This window comes from Ovis canadensis, chromosome 13 (genome assembly GCF_042477335.2).
Source record: "Ovis canadensis isolate MfBH-ARS-UI-01 breed Bighorn chromosome 13, ARS-UI_OviCan_v2, whole genome shotgun sequence".
NCBI classification, from domain to species: Eukaryota; Metazoa; Chordata; class Mammalia; order Artiodactyla; family Bovidae; genus Ovis; species Ovis canadensis.
Window position 1 is genome coordinate 65,995,248 of NC_091257.1, and position 25,720 is coordinate 66,020,967.

The 25,720-nt window shown below is 48.9% G+C and overlaps 1 protein-coding gene across 1 annotated transcript; it reads left to right on the forward strand.

The window, feature by feature from the left end:
* The first annotated feature begins 573 nt into the window (after positions 1 to 573).
* On the forward strand, positions 574 to 25,478 carry ADRA1D (adrenoceptor alpha 1D). The gene is made up of 2 exons (XM_069546576.1): positions 574 to 2,675; positions 23,783 to 25,478. Exons 1-2 carry the CDS (start codon positions 1,571 to 1,573, stop codon positions 24,370 to 24,372), a joined length of 1,695 nt encoding a protein of 564 aa, XP_069402677.1. The 5' UTR covers positions 574 to 1,570; the 3' UTR covers positions 24,373 to 25,478.
* Positions 25,479 to 25,720: the final 242 nt, after the last annotated feature.

Genomic DNA, 25,720 nt, shown 5'->3' on the forward strand with positions numbered 1-25,720 from the left:
ATCTCCACATTCCCTCTGCCCTCTGTCCTCCAGTTCAAATCCTGCCCTGCCTAGTCCCACTCAGCTAAGGAAGCAAGCACTGCTCTGGAGTGTGTGTGTGTCCATGCTAAGTTGCATCAGTCGTGTCCAACTCTTTGCGACCCCATAGACTATAGCCCACCAGGCTTCTCTGTCCATGGGATTCTCCAGCCAAGAACACTGGAGTGGGTTGCCATTTCCTTCTCCAGGGGATCTTCCCAACCCAAGGATCTTATGTCTCCTGCATTGGCAGACAGGCTCTTTACCACTAATGCCACCTGGGAAGCCCATAACTCTGGAGCCCTAACACATATTAACTCATTAAGCCTTCAGGCCAGTAGGTAGACACTACTCACCTTCATTTTACAGATGAGAAACTGAGACATAAAGAGGTCAAACAGCTAACATGGGGCGGAGCTTAGATTTGGAGCCAGACTGTCTGCCCCACCTCCTTTAACCATCCAGCCAAGTGGCCTTTCCCACCCTCCAGCTCTAAAACTCTCCCTCCCTAGAAGGAAGCCAGTTATTTAGTGTAACAATGGGAAGTTTTATGACATCGAATATGGAGTAAAGTAACAGTGCAGAAGTTGGTATATGCAGACTGATGTGTCCTGGGCAGGGTCAAAAGTGCTATAACCATATAAGTAGTCTCTTGTTCCTTCCCCATCACAGGCCCCTCAAAGCTTCAGACCTCCTCCCTGGCTCTCCACACCAAGACACTGGACGGAGGTGACTGAGATCCTCCCTTGTCCAGTACCCTGAGAGAAGAAAGGAGGTGCAGCAGATTCATCCAGGCTGTCCCTGGAGGTGACCCGCCGCAGCCCGGCGAGGTCCAGGCCGCAGTCTGCAGATCTCAGGCGCTTGGTGCTCTCTGACGCTCACCGGGGACCCCGGAATCGCACCTTCTACTCTCAGCGCACTTAAGGGCACCAGCAGTGACCGCGACGCTGGGGAAAAGGCGAGAGGAAGACGCAGCTGAGAGAAAAGGGTGAGGAGGCTCTGGAGGGACGCGGGAGAGGGCCGGGAGCGGATCCCGAAGAGAGAGGGCCGGCGAGGGCATCTGAGGCGCGGCAGGGGTGGCTGACGCGGGGTCGGAGTGTGAGCCAGCGCTGCCGCCCCTGGGGACCCCGGAACGCCAGCGGGCTCGGAGCACAGATCCCCTTCATCACTCAAGTGTGCCGCCGGGTCCCTCGGAGCCGGCCACCCCCTCCTCCTTCCTCGCGCTGCCCTGGCTCGGTCCCGCCCCCGGCGCTCAGGAGCGAGCGCCACAGCGGTCGCCGCCCTCCAGCCCGGCCGCCGCTTTGCCAGCTCGCCTGGGCACGCTGCGGGAGCGGCGCGCGTCGCCGGCCCAGGCTCCACTACGGTTCTACTACGCGGCCAGCCCACTCCGCTCGCTAGCAGCTGCGCTTCACGTAGAAGGAACAGGAGTAGGACCCTGACAAGACAGGCGCGTTGGGCTGGAGACGGAGCCCCGAGGCTATGCCCGCTGCCCCACGCTGTACCAGTCGCTCGTCGTGTGCCCAGGCCGGGCCCCCGACGGCCGCGCGTTGAGATGACTTTCCGCGATCTCCTGAGCTTCGGTTTCGAGGGACCCGGCTCGGACAGCAGCGCCAGGGGGACTGGTAGAGGGGGAGGCGCGGGCGGCGCTGCCGCCTCGGAGGGCCAGGCGGTGGACGGCGTGCCTGGGGCCGCGGGCGGCGGCGGCGGCGTGGTGGGCGCGGGCAGCAGCGAGGACAACCGGAGCTCCGCTGGAGAGCCCGGGAGCCCCGGCGCCGGCGGCGAGGTGAATGGCACAGCGGCCGTCGAGGGGCTGGTGGTGAGTGCTCAGGGAGTGGGCGTGGGCGTCTTCCTGGCAGCCTTCATCCTCACAGCTGTGGCGGGCAACGTGCTGGTCATCCTCTCGGTGGCCTGCAACCGCCACCTGCAAACGGTCACAAACTATTTCATTGTGAATTTGGCTGTGGCCGACCTGCTGCTGAGTGCCACAGTGCTCCCCTTCTCGGCCACCATGGAGGTTCTGGGCTTCTGGGCCTTTGGCCGGGCCTTCTGCGACGTCTGGGCCGCCGTGGACGTGCTGTGCTGCACGGCCTCCATCCTCAGCCTCTGCACCATCTCGGTGGACCGGTACGTGGGTGTACGCCATTCGCTGAAGTACCCCTCCATCATGACCGAGCGCAAGGCAGCAGCCATCCTGGCGCTGCTCTGGGCCGTAGCTCTCGTCGTGTCCGTGGGGCCACTGCTGGGATGGAAGGAGCCGGTGCCCCCTGACGAGAGCTTCTGCGGCATCACAGAGGAGGCAGGCTATGCTGTCTTCTCCTCCCTGTGCTCTTTCTACCTGCCTATGGCAGTCATCGTGGTCATGTACTGCCGCGTGTATGTGGTGGCGCGAAGCACCACGCGCAACTTGGAGGCGGGCGTCAAGCGCGAGCGCTGCAAGGCCTCAGAGGTGGTGCTGCGCATCCACTGTCGCGGCGCCAGCACTGGCTCAGCTGAGACCCACTGGAGGATGCACAGCACCAAGGGTCGCACGTTCCGCAGCTCACTGTCGGTGCGTCTGCTCAAGTTCTCCCGCGAGAAGAAGGCGGCCAAGACGCTGGCCATTGTCGTGGGCGTCTTTGTGCTCTGCTGGTTCCCCTTTTTCTTCGTCCTGCCACTGGGTGAGTGACCCCTCTCCCACCAACCTCTAACCTCCCTCACTGAGCCTGTGGCCGTCCCTTCCTGGCACCCAGACTTGGATGGCTCTTCCAACTGGAGAGTGACTGTCCGCCTGAACATGGAAGGTTTACTTAGTAACCTGCCTGGTCTCTTAGGTGCTTGTGCTGCTTTGTGGGAGAATAACAGGCTCTTCATGCTTGCAGGATTTTGTCAGGAACTCACTTTTCTGACCCACCTTCTTTACTGCTGTTAGAAGCCCTGGCCTGGTTTTAAGCTCCCGACTGTTCTAAATATAAAGGATCAATGGAAATCTGTGTAGGTGTCTTCTCATAGTAAGTGGTGAGCAGTGTATGTGCTTGTTTATATATCCCCCTCCCTGTACCCCCAGCTTTAAACACCAACACGCAGAAGTGGCACCCAGGGTGGGTTGGCCTGCATTCATTCTTGGGCAGCAATCCCAGGCCAGTCTATAATGAACAGCAGCAGACACCCAAAGCCACCTGCTTTCTCTCAACTGGTATTTGTGAATGCCCTGGTCTCTCACTTCTGAAATCTCTTGAAGGCGTGGGCAGGGGTTGGAGGTGGTAGCGGGGGGTGTAACAGGGGTCTTTGTAGGCTTGAAAAAGAGAAGGAAAGGACATGTTATCATATGGAAAGTTAATATTGTTCATTGTAGTTTCTTAAATTTACCGAGTCCTTCAGCACTTCCAGAAAACTTTGCTATTTCTTTCACAGGCTCTCCTGTAGTCCTGGGAGGTAGGCAGCTGTTCTGAGGAACTTCCTCCCATACCTTGAGGCCCCTCCTGGAAGCCCTGGGGCTGAGTCAATACAGGAAGGGGAAGGGGAACAGCATCTCTGGGGACACATTCATTACACTCATGGTTGTAACTTCAGCAAGCCCAAGCCAGAACCTCCCCTTTCTCAGGCCTTGCTCCTTCCATGCTCTGCAGCTGTGTCCAGAAAGGGACAGTAGCCCCCTCCTGCTCCCTTGCAGGCCCTCTCCTCACATCAGTTAGAGTGATCTTTATGCATTATAAATTAGAGTGTCATTCTCTACTAAAATCCCTCAATGCTTTTCTACTGTCTTGGAAACAAAATCCAAACTGTCCATCATAGCCTATGATAGAGTGACCTTCAAGTTTATTACTGTCCAGACCAAAATGAGCTCTTATGTATATTTATACTGAGACCACAGGTACGTACCAGGACTATGGTGGGTAAACCCAGACATGTTGTCCCCCGTCTGCAAGGAAGGATCTGAGAGATGAGTCACCTCCCCCCTGACCTCATGGCTTTGTTGCCCTGAACTTTGTTCACTGTGTATGCAGGCCCTTCCGACCCTCTTCTGGGTCCTTGATCATGCCAAGCTCATACCCTTATACTTGCTCTTCCCTTTGTCTGGTTTGCTTTCCCCAAATCCTCCTGGCTATCTCCCCATGTTTTAGGTCTCAGAATAAATGTTCCCACTTCATTAAGACCTTTCTTCTTTTTTCTCAGTTTTGCTTATCTTTCTCTGTATTTTCTCCCTTGGGCACAAGTTTCTCTTCTTTCATTAGCTCCTTAGCTGTAATCACATTTCTGTGTTGCTTGACTTGGGGTATGATTCCCCCTGCCACCACTGACCCAGAAGCTCTGTGAGGAAAGGCTATGTCAGTTATGTAATCACCAATGCCCAGTACAGTGCCTGGCACATGGGGAACAATGGAGGAGAATGGAATGGACAACAGGCTCTGGTGCCAGGCTCTTCTCTTTATTAGCTGTGTAACTGCTAGCAAATCCCTGAACCTCTCTGCCTCTGTTTTCTCATCTATAAACTAGGAATGGCAAAGATGATAATAATACGCACTTGTACTACTATGGTGATACTTGAGTGAGATATTATGTGTGAATATAACTGGCACATGGTGAGTGCAGTGTGGGCTGTTGCTTTTGTAGTAGAGGCTCAGTAAATACAAGATAAGGAATGAATAAATCACCAGCTTGAAAATCGTCTTGCCGGAGGCTGCTGTCAGGGAAGAGAGAGGGATGGGTGGAGCAGGAGGTGGCAAATAGGCAAGAGAAATTTGGTATGGCCCCCCTCTTAGAAACCCACATACCCAGGGTTTAGATTCCTCCCAAGCCTACCAACCAAACCCCAGCTGTGACCTGTTCCAGGTGCCCTCAGCCTCCTCCCTACCCCTTGGCTCATACTGGCCCCCTGTCAGGAATGATCAGGGTGCATATAGAATGCCACCTCCCTTTATGTTCCTTTAACTTCTTTTAAAATTTTTAGTTACAGAATAATGCGCAGATAAGGAGAAAATAATAGAAATGCCCACGTATCTGTAATCTCCCGTATTGAACAGATGATAACATTTTACCACATTTGCCTCAGATCACTTCCTCTCTCTCTTTTCAAAGAAACAGAACAACCACAACTAAGTTCCCTCCTCCTGTCCCTTCCTCTCTCCCCAGAGGTAAATCTAGTGTTTATCACTCCCACACATGCTTATACTCTTACCATAAACACCTGAATCCATAACAATAAACAATATTGTTCTGTGTGTCCTGCAGACTTATATAAGTTGTACCAGCTGTGCACATTCATCTCCAGTTTGCCTTTTTTACCCAATGTTTTGCCATTGAGATTTATCCATTCTGGTTATTTTAGCAACAATATAGTATTCTGTTTGAGTGTATTCCATGGTGTGTTGACAGTCTCCTGCTGAGTGTTCAGTTTTTCCAATTTTCCACCGTTACAATCAACACTGCAAAAGGCTACTATTTTTTGAGGTTGAGACCATGTCTGCCTCTTCTAGGAAGTCATCCCTAAATCTCCATGGCCTCTTCCCTTGGCATGCACTGCTCTTCCTCAATCCCTCATCTCTGCTGCTCCTCACACCTGGCATCTCGACCCAGGGACTATCCTTGCCTCTCCCTTCCTGCTAGTCTGCACTGGGCACCTCACCAAGTTTTGGAACAAAGCCCAGGGCCACTGATGAAGCCAAACTGAGTGGAACCTGGCAATAATGAGCAAGCAGGACTGAGGCCAAGCAAGGAAACAGAGTATTCTGATCTGCCATGATGTGGCTTAGAGGGCAGGACAACAGAAAGAACAGGAGGACAGAGCCTGCAGTACAAGCAGGAGTCGTCTGAGGGCTGTGCAGGAAGGAAAGGGCAAGCCTCCCCCTCTAGGAGCTCTGAGGCAGGCCTGGAAGAAGGGAGGAACAGGGAACATTCTGAGCAACAGCTTTTGGGGTGAATCTGGAATCCAAGGGTCTGCCACATTTTGGTAGGAAGTGGCAGTATGTGCTTGGGGAAGAAGGTGTTGGGAACTTAGATAAGGGGACCAAGGATGGATGTGTTTGCAAAAGTAGGGTGTGAGGGTACAGTCTCCAAGGAAGAGGATGGAGGGACAAAGAGATAAGAGGGGATGGGGAAGGAGGCTTAGGGAGCACCGACTTTGAATGAACCAGAGGATGCAGAAAAGGGGGAGCCAAGAGAAGTGGTACCTCCCTCCTTACTGGCTGTGGTTCTCACACCAGGTGTGAGGAGCAGCAAAGATGGGAGGATTGAAAAAGAGTATTGTATGCCAGCAAGGGCCACAGGTCAGGAAATGAAAGTACCCAGTAGGGCCACAACATGAGAGTTGTCAAGCAGACCCAGGGTGTTCTTTACCCACATCACCACACACAAAGCCAAGTGGAAGCAGGAGCCCCAGGCACAGCAGTGACATGGCCAGGGAGCAGCCCCAGAGAGTATCAAAAGCCTTAGGAAGTGGGCCCAGGGTTCCAGGGGGAAGTTGGCACAGAGGCCATCTATCACCTAAAATGTTTCAGTCAAGCTAGACCTGCAGCAGAGAGACATACAGCCAAGGTATGCTAAGCTGTGAGGCCACTGGGACCTAAGTGGCTGGGCAGAAAAGACTGAGACACAGACACAGGGCACCTAAAGTCCTGAGGGGCTCAGAGAGGGGCTAGGGGCCATTCCCCCCATGTGTGGGACAGGCCATCCCCTCTGTCTGTGACTTTATCTGAACAGTGACTACATTGGTGAATACATATGTAAAGTCATCGGTCTGTGTTCATAAAGTGTACACACTTTATAAATCTGACTGTCAGTATCTTATGCCTTAATGAGAGAGAAAGGGAGAGGAAGAGAGGTGGGAAGAGGCAGGAGGAGGCTGTGAGTTATCTGAGGAATTGGTGTCCAGGCTGGAAAGCACACTTTAGCAGCCAGGCACGGAGGGTAGAATCAGTGTTTGCATCTCAGAGTTTGGCCAAGTGCAGAGGGACCCATCTCCACAGGCTCCCTGAGGTGGTACAAGGTCCACAGACACACGGAGAGAGGCAGTGGGTGTACTGTGGCAAGTCTTCAGGAATAATATTACTGTGCCCTGGCCCAAAAGCCTGAAGAGACTGACATTGCATCTCCTATCTGTGCCTTTATGGCATCTGGCACATAGTAGGTCCTCAGTCAGCGAGTGTAGAGGGGAAAAGTGGCAGAATCCAGGGCTTCTTCACTTCCTGCCATGCCAAGGATCTGGGTGACAAAGCATAGCCCTCTATCTTTATTATTATCATTATCATTATCATTACTGTGGCAAGAATACTTAACATGAGAGCTACCCTTTTAACATTTCTAAACATGAATATTGTTAACTCTGGGTACAAGTTTGTACAGCAGATCTACAGAATTCATTCATCTTGCTTAACTAAAACTTTATGCCTATTAATTAGCAATTCCCCTTTTCCTCCCTCCCTCCAGCTCCCACCATTCCTCTTTGATTCTTTGAATTTTAGCTGTTTTAGGTACTTCATGGAAGTGGAATCATGCAGTCCTTCTGTGACTGGCTTATTTCACTTAGTATAACAGCCTCTATATAAAGTAGATCCCCCCTCTTGCTAACAATGCATTGGGGATGACCCCCTATTTATGTGACCCCAAAATTTTTAAATATAACAGCTAATATTTATTGCATGATTATTATGAACATGTAATGAGCTAGAGGTTTTATTTTCCGCTTTTAAAAATCATGGATAGTTTCAAATACATGAGTAGACAGTGTGATGGCCCCAGTACCTATGACCCAGCTTCAACATGTATCAACCCAAGGCTGATCTTGGTTCATTCCAGCTCCCACCCGCTTTCCACCACTGCTTATTATTTTGAAGGAAACCCAAGATACCTTATCAGTTTATCTGTAAATTCTTCAATATTTTTAGAATGACTTACAAAAAAAACTACAATCCATTATAATACATAAAAATACTTGTTTAATGGATACCAAATGTTTTTGTGTTCAAATGTAGCTGATTGCCTCATAAATTTTTAGTTTGTTTGAATTAGGGTCTCAAAATAGTACATATATTACATGCAGTTGATTTGCCTCCACAGCTTGTTTAATTGATAAGATTACCCTTTCCCCACCTTTTCTCTTTTAGCTTATTTGGTGAAGAAAGCAGACTGTTCATCCCAAAGGAGTTGCCCACAGTTTGGAGCTTGCATCCCTGTGTGCTCAGATGCTCAGTCATGTCCAGTTCTTTGTGATGGCTCCTTTGTCCATGGAATCTTCCAGGCAAGAATACTGGAGTGGGTAGCCATTCCCTTCTCCAGAGGATCTTCCCCATCCAGGAATCGAACTCAGGTCTCTTGCATTGCAGGCAGATTCTTTACTGTCTGAGCCACTAGGGAAGTCCTGCATCCCTATGGTGCCATTTAATGTGTCCTACTGTTCCCAGTACATCATATAAATTGGCTTAAGCAGATTCAAGCGCAGTGTCTTGAACAAGAATTCTTCTTTTGTAATGTTAAGATTGACCAGGGGTTTAGATGCAGTCAGCTTGATTCATTTACTATAAAATATCCCATCAACCTTTACCTGTTAGTTTTAGCAGCCATCGACCCATGGCCGGGAGCCATTGTGTCACTGGGACTTAAAGTGGTGATATCCAAATTCTGTCATTCCTTCTGCATTTGTAGACTAAAACTCTAAAAAGAATTCACCACTAGCTGTTTGGTCACTTGAAATAGAGGCTATACAAGAAAAGCAGGAGAGCTGCTCAATGCTCTCCATTAATAAAAAAGTCAATTTCCTAGCAATGTTTACAAAAGGGACCAAAAGATTTTTTAGTACTGTGATAAAGTAACTTTTAAATCTGTCACACATTATATATGTCACTGTTTGGGGGCTAACCAATAGGTGCCCTTTCAAGTTGACTCATGAGACCTATGGCATAACCCAGAGAGTCTTGAACTTTCTGGTCTGATGAGATGTTTCAGGCTCAGCTTGTACTTTTTTTGACCTGTCCCATTTCTCTAAAGAGGCCTGGTCTCTTTTAGTGGAAAATGATCGTTTAAAGACCACAGTTTGAGCTTTCAGATGTTCATTGATATTAAGCTGGCCACTGACTCAGTAGACAGAGCTAGGAGATACTTTTTTGGAGGGTGGGGGGAGGAAAATATACCACTGATGGAGGATAGACTCCTGTTATTGGGTGAATACAGATCCTTCCTCTGCCTAGGGTCTTGTCCTCTGCCCAACTCCTGCTGATATGTTTGTCCCAAGCATCTGATGAGCTGTTAATCACTCCACCTCATTCTTTAAAACTAGCATACAGGGGCCATGTACTTTCTCCCCCATGCTCCTCTCTACCCTGGTTATCATTGTGACTCCGCTGTACTGAGGCTGACCCATGCTGATACCCTGTGACTCTCCCTCCGCTTTTTCTCCCAGGGTCATGCCCTGGCCTATGTATACACCCTGATCTATAAGCCCCTAAATCCTCATCAAATCTCTGCCACTTGAGTCCACCTGCTCATTCTGCTTACTGACTCCAGCCTTGACCAAGCCTTCACCTCCCTGCCCTTCACCTTGTCTTTTGGTTAGTTAGGCCTCCATTTCCAACTGGCACCATAATCCATCACTTCACCCTCTCTTGCCATCTTTAACTTCCTTGCCTCCACCTACTTCTGTGAGCCCCAGACCCTGAATCAGGTCATTTCTCCATGTGATACACAGAGGTGTGCTGGCAAGTGTTTAAGACTGGCTCTGAAATGGGGGTTAATTTGTAACATCTGTCCATTTCCATGATGGAAATATTCCCACTATGGTCAGTTTCAAACTACTGAAGAGATAGCCAGCTTGCAAAGTTCCTGAAAATTTATCAATCAGCTCTTGTAAACCACAACAAACCAGTGTCTAAACCATGTCCAACTATTTGCGACCCTGTGGACTATAACCTCCCAGGCTCCTCCATCCATGGGATTCTCCAGGCAAGAATACTGGAGTGGGTTGCCATTTCCTTCTCCAGGGGATCTTCCCGACCCAGGGATTGAACCCGGGTCTCCCGCCTTGCAGGCAGACGCTTTAACCTCTGAGCCACTAGGGAAGCCCCATGTGTCTAAATAAGAACATGTTAAAAAAAAAAAGAAGAAAAGAAAAGAAAAATCCTACTTTCCATTGACAGGTCTTCTCCTCAGGGCAGTCCTCAGGATGTCCTTAAAGTCCTGCAGGTCCCTGTCAACTCTGAATCTCTCTCAACCCTCTTTCCTTCCCAAAGGATTTCCCTCTGTCAGTTATTGCTCATCCCTCCTTAATTCCACCTTTCCTCTGCCTGCTCATACAGCATGTATATGTGTTCACAGCTTCTTAAAAATGATTCATCTTCAACCTTGTAGCCCCTTCACCCTCACTCTCTCCCACTTTCTCACTGTAATCTTTCCTCTTTTTCACCTTCTTGAAATTTTCACCTTCTTGAATATTCCTTGCTACTTACTTCTTTAAAAAAAATGAAACATTCTGATATTAATCTTAATCCTAAATATCAGAGCTGAGTTTATAACCCAAGCACTCTGGCCCTTAGAGTCCTTGTTACTTCCTCCCTAGGTCAGAGAACAGAGGTCAGGCTGAAGCTAGGGTTAAGGATCAGTTGGGATCAGCCATGTTTTAAGCTTTAAATCTCACCAAATGCCTCAGTGCCTGCTTACACCCCTCAGGTTGAGTTCCAGGCTCCCTTCTGCCCCAGATACTGGCCATGAGGGCCCTGAGTATTGCCATAGGACATGACCACTTCCTGTCTGTCTTGATCCTCCCAAACCCCTAGAGCCCTTGGGCCTCATCCTCATGAGATAACCTCTGTGTTCCTGAGCCTACCTCTGACCCCACTTGAACTCTGCCCCATCCTGATCTATATGCCCACAAAAAGGTCTTCTTTAATACTAGAGTATTTGCCTGCCCTCCTTTGCAGATGATGACCCAGCAGAACATTGGTCTGGGCCCCTGAAAACCAGCATTGGGACCTAATAGGCAATGCACCATCTATTCAGTGCTGGGACTCCTGGACAGAGTGACTACTGTCTGGAAACCTTCTCTCCTCTGGCACAAGCACTGATCTGCTCCAACTTATGAACCATTTGTCAGTACGACCCAAGAACTAAAAGGTTCGTGCTCAGATTAGGGTCATGTTCAGCTTAGCACAGGGCCATTTGGCAGGGACTTCAGCCTTGGGCATTTGGAGCTTGGAGTGTGACTCCTCCAAGGCCACAGACCAGGAAATGAGTTAAAAAGTGACAAGAGTGAAATGAATGGGAGAGAGAGATGTTGGAGAGGTGAGAAGGGAAGGGAGAATAACTGAAGGGAAATGAGTGGGGTCCAGTGTAGGACACTGAATAGATCTATAACTCATCTCCCTGCCTTGGGCCCTACCAGGCATCCTCTGTGGCTCTAGGAACCGGCCCTCCCTGTCAATCCCTACAGCTGCAGAAGGGTATCCAAGGTTAGACCAGTAGTTCTAGGCCACCCCCACAGAGTTCAAGGATCCTGAGGCAGACATGGGACACAGAAGGACTTCTGATCTATTCTTTTCCTATCTCAAACCAGATACCCACCAGTTACCTGTCACCATGGAAAATTGTCAACACAGGGAATTCAAGAGATTTGGCTTGACACAGCTAGCCCCACAGTACCCTCAACTCCCTGTCTTCATCATCCATCTGAGATCTGGATCCTATTCAGGTTACCTCTTTCTGACAGCCTTCCATGGTTGTTTCTGCTTCAAAATGGCCTTATCTCTTAGCATCTCTGTCTCCCCTTCTCTGTTCCAGCAGTTCTAACTTCTTGGTTGTCCTCCAACTTGTCAGGTGCTCTGCTGCCTCGGGGCCTTTGCACATCCCCTTTCCTCTGTCTGGGATTTTCTTTCCTCAGGAAGATACACGACTCACTCCCTCAGAGAGTCTTCAGCTCTCAACTCAAGTGTGCCTTATGAGAGAGGCTGACCCTTTAAAATATAGCAAAGAGGCCCACTGCTTCCAGCCTCGCCTGGGGAAGGTGAAATTGAATTCTGGAGAGTAGAAGTACTGAGTGAGCAGCTGAAAGAACTGGAAGAGCGAAAGGGAGTCTAGGACTGGGAATTCCTTTTCTCCTAGGCAGTGTGTGTGTGTGTGTGTGTGTGTGTGTGTGTGTGCGCGCGCGCGCGCGTACGTGCGCTCAGTCATGTCTGGCTGCCAGGTTCCTCTGTCGACAGAATTTTCCAGGCAAGAGTACTGGAATGGGATGCTATTTCCTACTCCAGAGGATATTTCTAAACCAGGGATCGAACCCACATTACTTGCATCTCCTGCATTGTTAGGTGGATCCTCTACCACTGCACCACCTGGCAAGTCCCTCCTGGGAAGCAAGAGAGACCTGAATATCTGAGAGAACATGGAATTTTAACCCTTATATTTCATTCTGGCTAGAGAAAATGGCTGCCTGGGTTAGAAAAGTCACTAGTCGAGGAGGGAGTGGGAAAGGGGAAAGGCTGGGCTGCAGCCTGATAGTTCGTTGTTGGCTGCAAGCTATGAACAAGGCTGGTGGCTGAGAATTCTGACATTCTGCCAAGAACAAGTTCACTTCTGGTGATGCCAAAAGAATGCTGTTAATCACACATTCCCCTCTTGCCTTCAGCACTGTCACTCCTCAGCAAGGCTTGGCCAGATTGGCCAGCTCTAGCATCTCCTGGGCCTGGACATTTCTCTTACTTAAGAGAGGGGATTGACCTGTGATAAGGCTGCAGACTTTCCCACAAAGCTCACAGGCTGTCCTAGTTTCCCCAGTAATGTGCAGGCCAGGCTGGCCCAACCAAGCATGCCAGAGAGTGGGGATGCCTCTCCTGATCAGTGGATGTTCAGCAACCTGGATATTAGGTTAGATTCCTGATAGAGGCACAATACAGAGAATAGAGGAAGGCAGGTGGAAGCAAGCTCGACGGACACATGCGAGCACAAGGTCAAGGAGCAGAGAGAAGCAGCAAGAGCTGTGGTTGCAGTCATCTCCTGCTGCATCCTGACCACCTCGCCTCATAGGCAGGCCAATGTGTCCGTTCCCATGCTCCAGCCTGCCTGTTGAATGGAGAGAAATGAACATGAACATGCACATCTGTGCCCTGCCTTTGCCAGCAGTGGGCAGAAGAGTTAAAACAGTGACCAAGAGCTAATCCCTGGATTATAGATTTGGGACCAATCAAGAGAGCTTTGAAAACACATCCATGCAAAGAGTGTCTTGGGTCATGTCCTTGTACTCAGAGCCTGAGGCAGGGCTTCTTACGCAAGTGATGAACTGAGGGAAGCTCTCTGGTGGTATCTCGGAGGGAGGAAGGGAAGCAGGATAAGTCAGAAAGACCTAACCCCAAAATGTGGTCTCAAAGTCTGGCCTCGATCTGACCCCATGGGGAGCCCTGGAGCAACAAGGACAGCAGAGAATTGCACCACCTGGAGACAAGAAGGCTGGCCTGTTCCATCCCACTCAGTCTGTCACTGGCTGTGGACTGCCACCTTGGTGGGAAAGTATCATCTCCCAGTTGAAGCAGCTCGCATTGGTCAAGGGTAATTCTCCAAAGAAGGGGCAATTATAAGCTATTAGCAGCCAACATTCACAGCATCTGGGAGCTGGGGGCACCTGGACGGGGCACTAATAACATCAACTTCAAACCTTTAAGGTGACTTGAGCAGAGACTTGAAGGACAGGAAGGAGATGGCCAGGTAGCTTTCTGGGGCTCCTCCCAGCAACCCACTCCAGTATTCTTGCCTAGAGAATCCCAGGGTTGGGGGAGCCTGGTGGGCTGCCGTCTATGGGGTCGCACAGGGTCTGGCATGACTGAAGCGACTTAGCAGTAGCAGCAGCAGCAGCCTGAGATGCAGCAAGCAGGCAACAGCCCAGACTTTCTGAATGTTCTGGATGGTTATGGGTGCACAGGAGCTGAACTCAATGTGGTAGGCCCCACAGGCCACCCCAAAGGTCATAGGGAAGGCCAACAAATGCCACTTATGTGGAGGCAGAATCAAGGTGCTCAAGGCACACACACTCCAGAAACCACTGTCAGCTCGGCAGACCCTAGGAGTGGAATTAATCACAGAAATGCTCCTGGAGAGGCATTTCTATGCCCGAGTCTGAAGAACTGGAGAGACCCACTGTGGAGAAAAGAGGAAGGCCATCCTCCAGCCCAGGCCATCTGTATGAAAGACCAGAGGCAGGGATGGGCCTGCTGCTTGTGGAGTAGCTGCTGGGAGGTATTAAGTGATCCTTTGTGGAGCCTGACCTCCAGGACCCCTGGAGGACCAGGGGAAGTTTTTTCCCTTTTTTTTTTTTTTCTCTTGAAAAACAATTCTCTGATTTTTTTTCTTTTTTTTAATTTTTATTTTTACTTTATTTTGCTTTACAATACTGTATTGGTTTTGCCATACATTGACATGAATCAGCCACAGGTGTACATGAGTTCCCAATCCTGAACCCCCCCTCCCACCTCCCACCCCATGTCATCTCTCTGGATCAATCCCCATTACATGATGTCATGAGAAGACCAAGCACTTTAGGGCTAGATTGACTCAGGTTCAAATCCTGACCCTTCCACTTGTCCTCTGGAGGTAATTAGAATCTTTGCAAAGTAGGATGCTAATGCTATGAGAATTAAATGAGAAGTGCTGCATACAGGGCCCAGCATGCAGCCTGGTAGGTACTAAACACTCAGAAAGCAAGTATGAGCTCCCATGTCCTTCTTTGTCACTTTAGAGGCTACCTACATCTACCCAAAAAGCACTTACTCACTCACTTTACAACCCCTGCTCTGGATTAGGCACTTGTGTTAGAGGCTGGGATGAAAAGAATCCTACAGCTGCCATCAAGAAACCTAGAGTCTAGGAGAATAGACAGAGCAGTAACTAATTTTATTCCTTAAAATGCAGGCATGCATAAAGGGGCACCTAACTCAGGTTTGGTCAGGGAGGACACTTGATCTGGGCTGGAGGGATGGATGGGAGGAGGCAGAAATCACCTTGGGAGAAGTTTGAATCATGCAAGAATGCTGAAGGAATCCAGCCCCTGTGGGAAGACATGCTTGTGGCTTTGTGCAGCCAATTTGGGAAGGAGGTAAGATAAATTCAGCATGGGAGTCTAAAAAGACTTGAATGAAACACAAGACATTTTGGGTTTATTCCTCAGAGCCATAGGAAGCCACTAACGGTTTTCAGAAGGGAAAGGAGAGAAACTTTTTTCTTTTTTACAATAAGTCTCCAGCAGCTGTGTGCAGAGTAGAGGAGACAAGGGACCACTGGGGGCTGTCACAGCCAAGTAAATACAATGAGATGCCAGAGTAAGCAGAGGCTTCAGGAATGAGGTAAAGGGAGGGACCCCCCTAGAGAGAAAAATGAATGTACCAGACATGGCGACATAAAGGATAGAAAAGAGGGAATCATTCAGTAAACTCAGCAAGTGTTGGGCACCTACTGTGTGTTCAGTGTACTCATGAGGTCTTCTGGGCAATGGGAATGCATTGCCAAGAAAACAGACACTAGTCCTGCCCCCACAGACTCCTACTGCAGGGAGAAAGATGGTGGACAAAATGAAGAATAACTCAAATAATACAAGATAAGGTGATAAGGGCCACAGACATAGTTGAGGGAGATGAGGAGTATGGGGTGGGGGACACTGCCATTTTTTATTGAAGTTGATTTACAATATCATGTTATTTTTAGGTGTACAGCAAAGATTTTTGTCAGATAATTTTCCTTCATAGGTTATTATGATATACTAAATATAGTCCATTGTGCTATACAGTAACTTGCTTATCTATTTTATGTATGCTGCTGCTGCTGCTGCTAAGTCGCTTCAGTCGTGTCCGACTCTGTGCGACCCCATAGACAGCAGCCCACAAGGCTCCCCCGTCCCTGGAATTCTCTAGGCAAGAATATTGGAGTGGGTTGCCATTTCCTTCTCCAATGCATGAAAGTGAAAAGTCAAAGTGAAGTTACTCAGTCGTGTCCGACTCTTCGCGACCCCATGGACTGCAGCCCACCAGGCTCCTCTTCCATCCATGGGATTTTCCAGGCAAGAGTACTGGAATGGGGTGCCATTCCCTTCTCCAATTTTATGTATAGTAGTTTTTTATTTTTAATCTCACACTCCTAATTTATCCCTATCTCCTTCTCCCCTTTGGTAACTATAAGTTTGCTTTTCTATGTCTGTGAATCTGTTTCTGTTTTATACATAGATTCATTCATATCATTTTTTAGATTCCACATGAAAGTCAGGCAATGGCATCCCACTCCAGTATTCTTGCCTGGAGGATCCCATGGACGGAGGAGCCTGATGGGCTGCGGTCCATGAGGACGCTAGGAGTCAGACACGACTGAGTGACTTCACTTTCACTTCTCACTTTCATGTATTGGAGAAGGAAATGGCAACCTACTCCAGTGTTCTCACCTGGAGAATCCCAGGGACGGGGGAGCCTGGTGGGCTGCCATCTATGGGGTCACACAGAGTCGGACATGACTGAAGTGACTTAGCAGCAGCAGCCTGGAACTTCACTTAGTATGATAATCTCCAGGTCCATCCTGGAGGTTGCTGCAAGTGGCAGTATTTCATTCTTTTTATGGCTGAATAATATTCCACTGTTTGCACATGCCACGTTTTCTTCAACCAGTCATCTGTCGATGGACCCTTGGGTTGTTTCCAGGCACACTGCAATTTTAAATGGGAGGTCAGACAGACCTCACTGCAAAGATGAAGACAGGAGCCATGTGAATTTCTGGGGGACAGTAAATTCAAAGGCCCAAGGTGGGAATATGTCTTCCAAGAAGCAAAAGGAAGGCAGTGAGGCTGGAAGAGGGAGTAGGAGGGAGTGTCAGGGGGATTAGGGGACCGCATGTTGAGCTAGGTAGTCATAGATTTTTATGTGCGGGAGAATGGAAACCCTTAGAGGGTTTTGAGCCTAAGGAGTGACAAATCTGTTTATATTTTTAAGGGATTGTTCCAGCTACCAGGTTGAGGGTAGATTTCAGGCTGCAAGAGTACAAACAAGAGACAGTGGGGAGGCTGCTGAATTATTCAAGGAGCAAGATGATGGTGTCTCAGACAGGGTAGGAGGGCACAGGGTGGAAGGTAGTGGCTGAGTTTCAACTTCATCTCCTTCCGTTCTGCCCTCAATCACTCGATTTTATCCACACTAGCCTTGTCATTGCTCTGCAGACATACCAGGGCCACCTCAGTGCCTTTGCATTTGCTGTTTCCTCTGTCTGGAATGCTTTCCCTGAGCTGTCTACATGGCTTATTCATCTCTTACTCAAATGTCACATCCTTAGTAGGCCTTCTCTGGCCACTTTATCCAAAATTTATACTGCTACCCCCAGCCACATGCACACACACACACATAAACACACACTAGCTATCTTTGCTGCTTTTTCTAATTATCATGTCTTATTATATGACATGCTTGTATTTTCCTTGTTTATTGTATTTATTACTGGTCTTGCCTTATGAAATGTAAGCTTTATGAGGGCCAGATAAGTGTGAGATGCAAGTAGGCATCCAGTAGAGATGTCTGGGGAGAAGGCAATGGCACCCCACTCCAGTACTCTTGCCTGGAAAATCCCATGGATGGAGGAGCCTGGAAGGCTGCAGTCCATGGTGTCGCTGGGGGTCAGACACGACTGAGCAACTTCACTTTCACTTTTCACTTTCATGCATTGGAGAAGGAAATGGCAACCCATGCCAGTGTTCTTGCCTGGAGAATCCCAGGGACAGGGGAGCCTGGTGGGCCGCCATCTATGGGGTTGCACAGAGTCAGACATGACTGAAGCAACTTAGCAGCAGCAGCAGCAGAGATGTCTGGGAGGTAATTGGATTGATGAGTCTAGAATTTGGGAGAATAGACTGAGCTGGAGATAGAACTGTGGGAGTTGGCCAAAAGTCAGTGAACCTGGTTGAAACTGTGATGAGAATGCAAAAAGAGATTACAAGACTCTTCTTGCAAGGGCACTCCTACACAAAGCAGTGGGGACATGAAAAAAAAGGGGGCAAAGGCAATTGATATGGAATAGAAAATCCAAGAGAACAGTGCCCTAGAAGCCCCAGGTGAGATGAGAAGTGTCCAGGAGGGATGAGAGCAATATCCGCAGATAGAGGTCCAGGGTGGAGTAGGGCAGTAGGGCAAAGCAGTGGAGTGAAAAGCAGGTGGTGGAGAGGAGACAGCCTGTGTGGATAGAAAGGGTGAAGAGAATTAAGTAACAGCCAGAGAATCAGCAAAGAGGGTGCAGCTGTGGTAGAGGCAAGCTCACAAGTGACTGTTGGGTCAAGAGCTCCACAACACAAGTAGGGATGTGAACCTTGGGTGGGAAGAGAGACTCCTTTCTTAACAAGAAGGAAGAGAGGTGAAGAAGGTTTGAGTGAGTGTCCAACTTCTTTGTCTTGTTCTGTTATTTTCAAAGTTTAAAGTTTTTATTTTGTATTAGGATATATCCAATTAACAATGTTGTAGTAGTTTCAGATGAAGAGTGAAGGGACTCAGCCGTACCTATACATGTATTTCTTTGTCTTATTTTCTCTGCAAAACAGGAAGTAAGATCAGCTGCTCTGGAGAAGGTGTAGCAGCAGAAGACTGCTTGGCCTGTGGAGAGGGTTAAAAGCTCAAAGGTGGAGGAATCATGGGAGACTGGGTTGAGGATGGGCAGCAAGATTGCTGGAAGCCAGGACACAGAGCTGAGGTCGGAGACCCTAAGCATGTTCAGAGAGGGGGTGAATCTCTCCAGAGTTAGGATCTGGCTGAATAAATACAACCCAGTTCAGAAGGACGTGGGCATGCAAGGACTGAGGAAAGAACAGCCGGACTGCAAGAGAACAGAAGTCTCAGTTAAGCAGAGATAATAGGAGAAATCCAAGGGGCTGGCAGGTCAAAGTATAGATAACAAAGAGGGAGAGAGAGGGTAGAAAGCTGCAGTCAGCAGTGGAATATAAGTTGAAGTGAAGAAATGAAATGCTCAGCCTTATGTCTTAAAAGGATCTCCCCAGCTGCTGTGTGAAGAACAGGGGACTATGGGGCTCACAGGGACAGGAGCAGGGAGTAAGTATATGATGATAGTGCCAGGGTAATAACAGGGGATGGTGCACAGTGGGGGATTCAGGACCAACAGGAGTTGGGGATGGATGGGATTCACAGTGTGATAGAAAGAGAGGGGTCAGAATGTGTGGAGCACCTGTGATGTGCCAAGCATGGTGTTGGGAGCTCACCATTTAAGAATCAAATAGATGGGAAGCCAGTAGTTACCTGTAGTGCTCTTGGCACTTAGAAGTGAATAGATATACTCGGGGAGGAGGGAATACAACTAACTCTGCTGGGTTGGGAGAGGGTGGTGTGAGGAAGGCTTCCAGGAGGAGATGTCACTGGAGCCAGCACTACCAGGTGGAGGAAAGAGGAAGTGCATTCCAGGATGACTGTGCAAAAGTGCAGAGATAAGACTGGGGAGCCCGCTGTGGCCAGAGGGCAGCAAGGAGTCAGTGTGGCTATTTAGCTGATGTGCAGGAAGGTGGAAGAGAAATAGGAATCACAAGAGAAAGAACAAGGGAGTTGTGCTGGGTGCCTGGATGGCAGGATGCTGAGGGAGGGAGTCCCATGAGCACCTGTTTCCAGTGACAATTGCCAAGATGAGTTAGCACAGCTGGGTTATATGCATGCAAGAAACGCCGTGGACAGTGTGGGGAGTGGGAGAGGGAATCAGCTCAGGGCAGAGAAGGGGGCTGCCAGGAACAGAGAGACAGAGGCCTTGCATTAGAACCCCTGTGGACCCACTGGGGCTTTCCTGTCGCTGGGCTTCCAGGACTGGCAAAGGCTTGTGCTGGGCAGCTGGAGATGAGTGAGAAGGCAAGAGAGGCAAAATAAATGGTCAGCCTAAGAGGCCATAACTCAGAGTGGCTGGAGGAGGAGAAAGTTGGGAGTGGCTGAGAAGGGGCTTGTCAACAGATGCCCCCACACCCAGGCAGAACTGTAGGGATAATGCAAGTGAGCACTCCTGGGAGTCTCAGGACAGTTACCTACCTTGTCCATGGCAAAGGGGAGGGAAGTGTCCACACGCCCCCCTGTCCCCTGACCCAGGAATCCTTGAAAGAGGCTGTGGGCAGATGAGAGAAGGTTGGGGCAGGCAGGCAGCAAAGAGTAAGGCAGGGTGCAAGAAGGCATATGGGGTGGACGGCTGCACTCTGTGCAGAGGTAGGTGTGAAGCTCAGTGCTGCCATGTGAAGGGAGCAGAGTGAAATCTCTGGGGAGCTCCTGCCTGTGGAAGCTGGAGCCCAAGACATAGATGTCTGTATTTTACATGCAAGATGTCTGTGCACAAAGGGCAGACAGCAAATGAAACAAAATTGTGGAGGCTGCCATCAGTGCCCCACCCTGCCCCCCGTATATGGGTCACTTTCTACCCCAGCAGCTGCCTCCATCTCTTTGCCCTCGACTTTCTCTGACCAGCAAAATCCTCATTGTCCACCCACACAGAAGACAGGACTATGGAAAATTAACACCCTGAGGGAGCAGCCCAAACACTGACTGATGGGAATGGGAGTATAGATACCTCACCTCCCTCACCCCACTGGTGCGACAACTACAGTCCCCCAGAGCTCCCAGTGAGATTGCACCCTGGTGGCCCATGGCAGTGACTAACTGGTTAACTCTCCTTTCATTGGCTTCCTTCTCTTCCCTCTTTTTATCACATGTCACTACTGGTGTTTCATTCACCTTTCAAGTGAACAAGTTGTATTTGAATCCTTGTCTCAGGTCTGCTTCTGGGAGGACCAAAGTAAGACAGAAACCTCAGCAAGACACAGTAGGAAAAACGTGGGGCTGAAAGGCTGAGTTTGAACCCCAGCTCCTTTGTGTGTAAGGAATTCCGAGCTGGCAGCAAGCTTCCACATAGGTTGGTTAAGCATAAATTAGAATTCTAATTCTTAAAAACAAGGCCCAGGCCACACTACAGATATGCCATGTTCCCCACAAAATTCAAATCAAAACCACATTGATAACAAAGCCCCTTGGCTGGTTTTTGGCTTACTGCTGAAAGCATAGTCCCCTGATTTGTCATCCTGGGCTAAATATAAAAGAATTCTAGCCTGAGTCAGAAAGTTATTTTCAGCACTCGGTCTTACTTTGCAGCCATTGAAGGATGCTGTTCAGAAGGCTGTCTTTCTGGAGGCTGAGGTCAACCCTGGTGGCCCCTGGATTCCAGGGACAACTGCCCGATACTTCTCCCAAGGGAAATTATCTCCTAAACACATTCTGACTGATGCCCCAGCCTCCCCCAAACCCACCAAATCTCAGCTTCTGTTTCTGGCCACTATCCAGAGCTGAGAACGGAGTCCCTTCAGGACTGAGGTCTCCTCTCTCAAAAAGCCACAAAGATATGGAAGGGGGAGGTGAATAGACTCCAGTATTTAGTACAAACCCGCTAAGTCTTACACCCTGAAATTTATGATTCATCAAAAAATCCCTTTCAGAGAAACATTGCTATGTATATTTCACAGAAAAGGAAAGTGAAACTTAGATGGCCAAATAACTTGCTGAAGGCTGCATGACCAGAGTTTGAAAATCCTGTGCCACGCAGTACTACCTGACATTCCTCTTTCTCCGCCTCTTAGCACCAGGAATCTCACCAAGTGGGAGGTGGGTGATATACAAGAGCCCACAGGTCAAAGAGGGACCCATGGTGCCTCTGCTCCCTCAGTAAAGGCCCTTGCTCTTATTTCTTTGAGGACAAGAAAACAAAGCATGTTTCATGGATTTGTCAAGGACCACTCCCCTTGTTCTGCTCACCCTGGCAGACACCTAAGGCTTTTGCCTGGGATGGGACAGTCTTGCCACCTATCCTTGACCCCTGCTGCTATTGCTGTGGAGGATGATGAGGGTGACAAAGTGGCCTGTGCTTCCTGAATGATGTCTTTGCACTTTGTTAGTTGCCCTTGGAGGTATGACTCCTTAAGGTCCATGGTGGGGAAAGCAGGGGAGAGGTTTGTGGGGAAGAGGGTCTTTCTGGCACGACTCAGACTTCCAGTACCCCCACTCCCTCCTGTCAGGCACTCTGCTCCCTTTTAAAGCCATCCCAGAAGCCTTCCCTGACCACTTCCCACTTCCACTGGGACAGCTCCATTATCCTGCATTCTGGCAGCCCATGGGCATTGCATTTGTTCAGTTGCTAAGTCGTTTCTGACTCTTGGCAACCCCATGGACTGCAGCACACCAGATGTTTGCTCAAATTCATGTCCCCTGAGTGGCTGATGCTATCTAATCATCTCATCCTCTGCCACCTCCTTTTCCTTTTGCCTACAATCTTTCCCAGCATCAGGTCTTCCCCAGTGATGTTCTTCACATCAGGTGGCCAAAGCATTGGAGCTTCAGTTTCAGCATCAGTCCTTCCAATGAATATTCAGGACTGATTTCCTTTAGGATGGCCTGCTTTGATCTCTTTGCAGTCCAATGGGACTCTCAAGAGTCTTCTCCAACACCACAGTTGGAAAGCTTCTTTCGAAGCTTCTTCAGCACTCAGCCTTCTTTATGGTCCAACTCTCACATCCATACGTGACTACTGAAAAATATCATAGCTTTGACTATACTGACCTTTGTCAACAAAAGTGATGTCTCTGCTTCTTAATATGCTGTCTAGGTTTGTCATAGCTTTCCTTCCAAGGAGTGTCTTTTAATTTCATGGCTTCAGTCACTGTCCACAGTGATTTGGGCATTGTGTTTATTGAGGCTTAATTCTAGGTTCTATCTTTTGCCTGTTCAAAAATATCCGTATCTCCTAACTATCCACAAAATAAAAGTGTGACTTTCCAGCATTTAAGGCCCTTCACCATCTGTCCCAGATGAAGTTTTCTGAGCCTATCCTATTGGACATTCCCCTGCCCAAACTTGTTATCCTCTTGCCTACCTCTCCATTCCACTCCTGATAACCTCTACCCTTCCTCATCCTGCCTGGCTCCTATCTATCCTGAGACTTTGGAAGCCCCCCCACCCCAATATACTGGGCACCACCATCATCCCATCTTCTTTCTCATGATATTTGATCCACTTTGCTACTGAGAGAGCAGGACCTCAGGTATTTGAGGAGAGTCCAGGACAGTGCCTGGCATGGAGCAAGCCTTGGTCAACATTTGATTCAGGAGTCTTTACCCTTCTTATAAAGCTAGGGACTACTTGGGCATCTGACAAAGTGTATGGAGCCTTTATCAGAATTACTCTTTCAAATGCATAAAATAAAATACAAAGGATTACAGATGGAATCAGTTTCATTGATTTTTAATTGAAATTTGTGATTTAGTATTAAATGTACTTCCACATGAAGGCTTTAAATAACAGGATCCACTGGTGTGTTCTAGTGACCATTTCCAAATAGGGAGAAGCATAGACAATATTTCAAAACATCTCCACCAACTGCTAATATTATGTAGAAAACTGACAATATTGCACTGTTTTGTAGCTGCAGTTTGGAGCTACAAAACAGTGATTTCAATGTCATTTTGTCTAATTCTACTCAGGTTTGTTGCTTACACTTGCAGGAAATGCTTGATTTCAGGTAAATGTGAGTAAAACTGAAGATGGTTGTTTTTCTTCATCAACGTTCATGGATACTCTTGAATTATATCAGGAACCCATTGAGGAGAGATATCTTGATAGCCCCTAGCTGATGAATGGTCAGAGCCCAGGAAAGGTGCTGTGGGAGGGGGAGTAGTGTGGAGAGGGGCTGCCTGTGGAGAGGGGCTGCACCAGGGGCAGCCTGGGGCTCCCTGGGGCTCCCTCTTCCTGAGCATCTAACCAGCCTGGGTCTCTGCTTCCCACAGGCTCCCTGTTTCCACAGCTGAAGCCCTCAGAGGGCGTCTTCAAGGTTATCTTCTGGCTGGGCTACTTCAACAGTTGTGTGAATCCACTCATCTACCCCTGCTCCAGCAAGGAGTTCAAGCGTGCCTTCTTCCGCCTCCTGCGCTGCCAGTGCCATCATAGTCGCCAGCGCCGCCGCCCACTCTGGCGTATCTACAGTCGCAACTGGCAAGCTTCAAATGGCAGCCCACACCCAGACTGCACTCCTGGCCCAGGTGCCATACCCACCAGGGCCCCACAGGCCTTCACTGTGCCCTCAGCCCCTGGCTCCCTGGGCACACCCAAAGCACAGGCTCCAGCTGTCCCCTGTCGAAAGATGCCCTGCACCTTCCGTGAGTGGAGGCTTCTCCGGCCATTCCAGAGACCTGCTACCCAGCTGCATGCCAAAGTCTCCAGCCCATCGCAAAAGATCCACACCAGAGAGGCCATGTGCGCCCTGCACTCAGAGGTGGAAGTGGTGTTCTTAGGTGTCCCCCACAATGCAGCTGAGGGTACTACCTGCCAGGCTTATAAACTGGAGGACTACAGCCATCTCCAAGAGACTGATATTTAAGGACCTTGAGTTAGGCCAAGGAGTATGCTGGGGTGGTGGGAAGGGTATGGAGAAGGAGACTGTCTTTGTTCAAGAGGCTGGTAAGAATCAGAGACCCAGAAACTAATCAGCATCAGTTTTGGCAACTGCTCTCCAGCATCTGTGAGGAACTGAGATGGGTTGAGGGTTTTGAAAGTTATGGGCTCCCCATCCTGGACACAGACGCCCCCAGCTCCTCCTTTCAAGAGAGGGGCTACAGGCTCCTTAAGGCCATTTGCTTCCAATCCCTGCTTGAGAAACACTGCCCCGTCTATGCTGTGAACCCTGGGTAGGTGGCCCCAAGTATAGCCAGGCAGCCCTGTCCCTCCTCTTGGGGAGTAAAGGGCACAGAGGCCTTGCCTGGCTGTTCCCAATGCCTCCCCTCCAGGAAAGGTCACTTGGGCCAAGGATTCTCAATGGACACAATTTCTTCTTAGTGCAGACTGGAGAAATCCAGTGAGCCTGCCATTGCCACCGGCATGCTTTGGTGGCAGAATAAATGACTGTCCTACAAACCTGTTGTATAACCTGCAGGCCACTCTGCCCTACAGAGGCTCTGCCTTACCCCTCATTTTGTCTTCCAAAGGGCCTTACTGTTTACACTCTGTATATAGCTCCTTATGCCTGTGCCCATCACTTCTTGCTGGGATCTAGAACCATCAAATGGGGAGAGCTTTGTCATTTTTAGACATATTTATTGGTCAGGGTACTTCTATTTTCTCCAAACTGTGCAAACTGTTCCTCTTTAGCTTACAACCCATAAAGAACTCCTTTTTGTACTAAAGGCCCACAATAGGATAAATTGAGTTATCCTGTGATCTGTGTTCACTTTTTAGTTTCAGCCTAACTGTCTCTTTAACTGATGGCTACTCTCCTTTGGGACTGATGACCAATCAGCATGACCGAAAGATTGGGAATTTTGTTGGCTCTTAAAACTCACATAATTAGTCTTTGAAAGCAAACAAAGTTTAATTTTTTCAGTCTCACCAGATGCATCTGTGATGCTCTCAGGGCCTCAGTCTGGAAGGTGGCCATCAGTAAAATGGGTGAAACATTACTTTACATGAAAAAATAAACAACCCCAAGTAGACGTGTGTACATGGTGAGTGAGAAAACACCTACCTGGAACTGTGCTTATTAGCGCTGATGGTTCAACAAACCATCCAAAATTTGTTATATTCCCAAAAGGCTATAGGTAGTTCAGTCTTCAGCTAGATAATACCAACCACACATATCCAACCAGCAAAGGAATGATGATGGTAGCCCAGTGGACCTTTGGAAGGAGAACTGCTAGATAACACCCTGGGGTGTCTGGAGTGGAGGTGTTCTG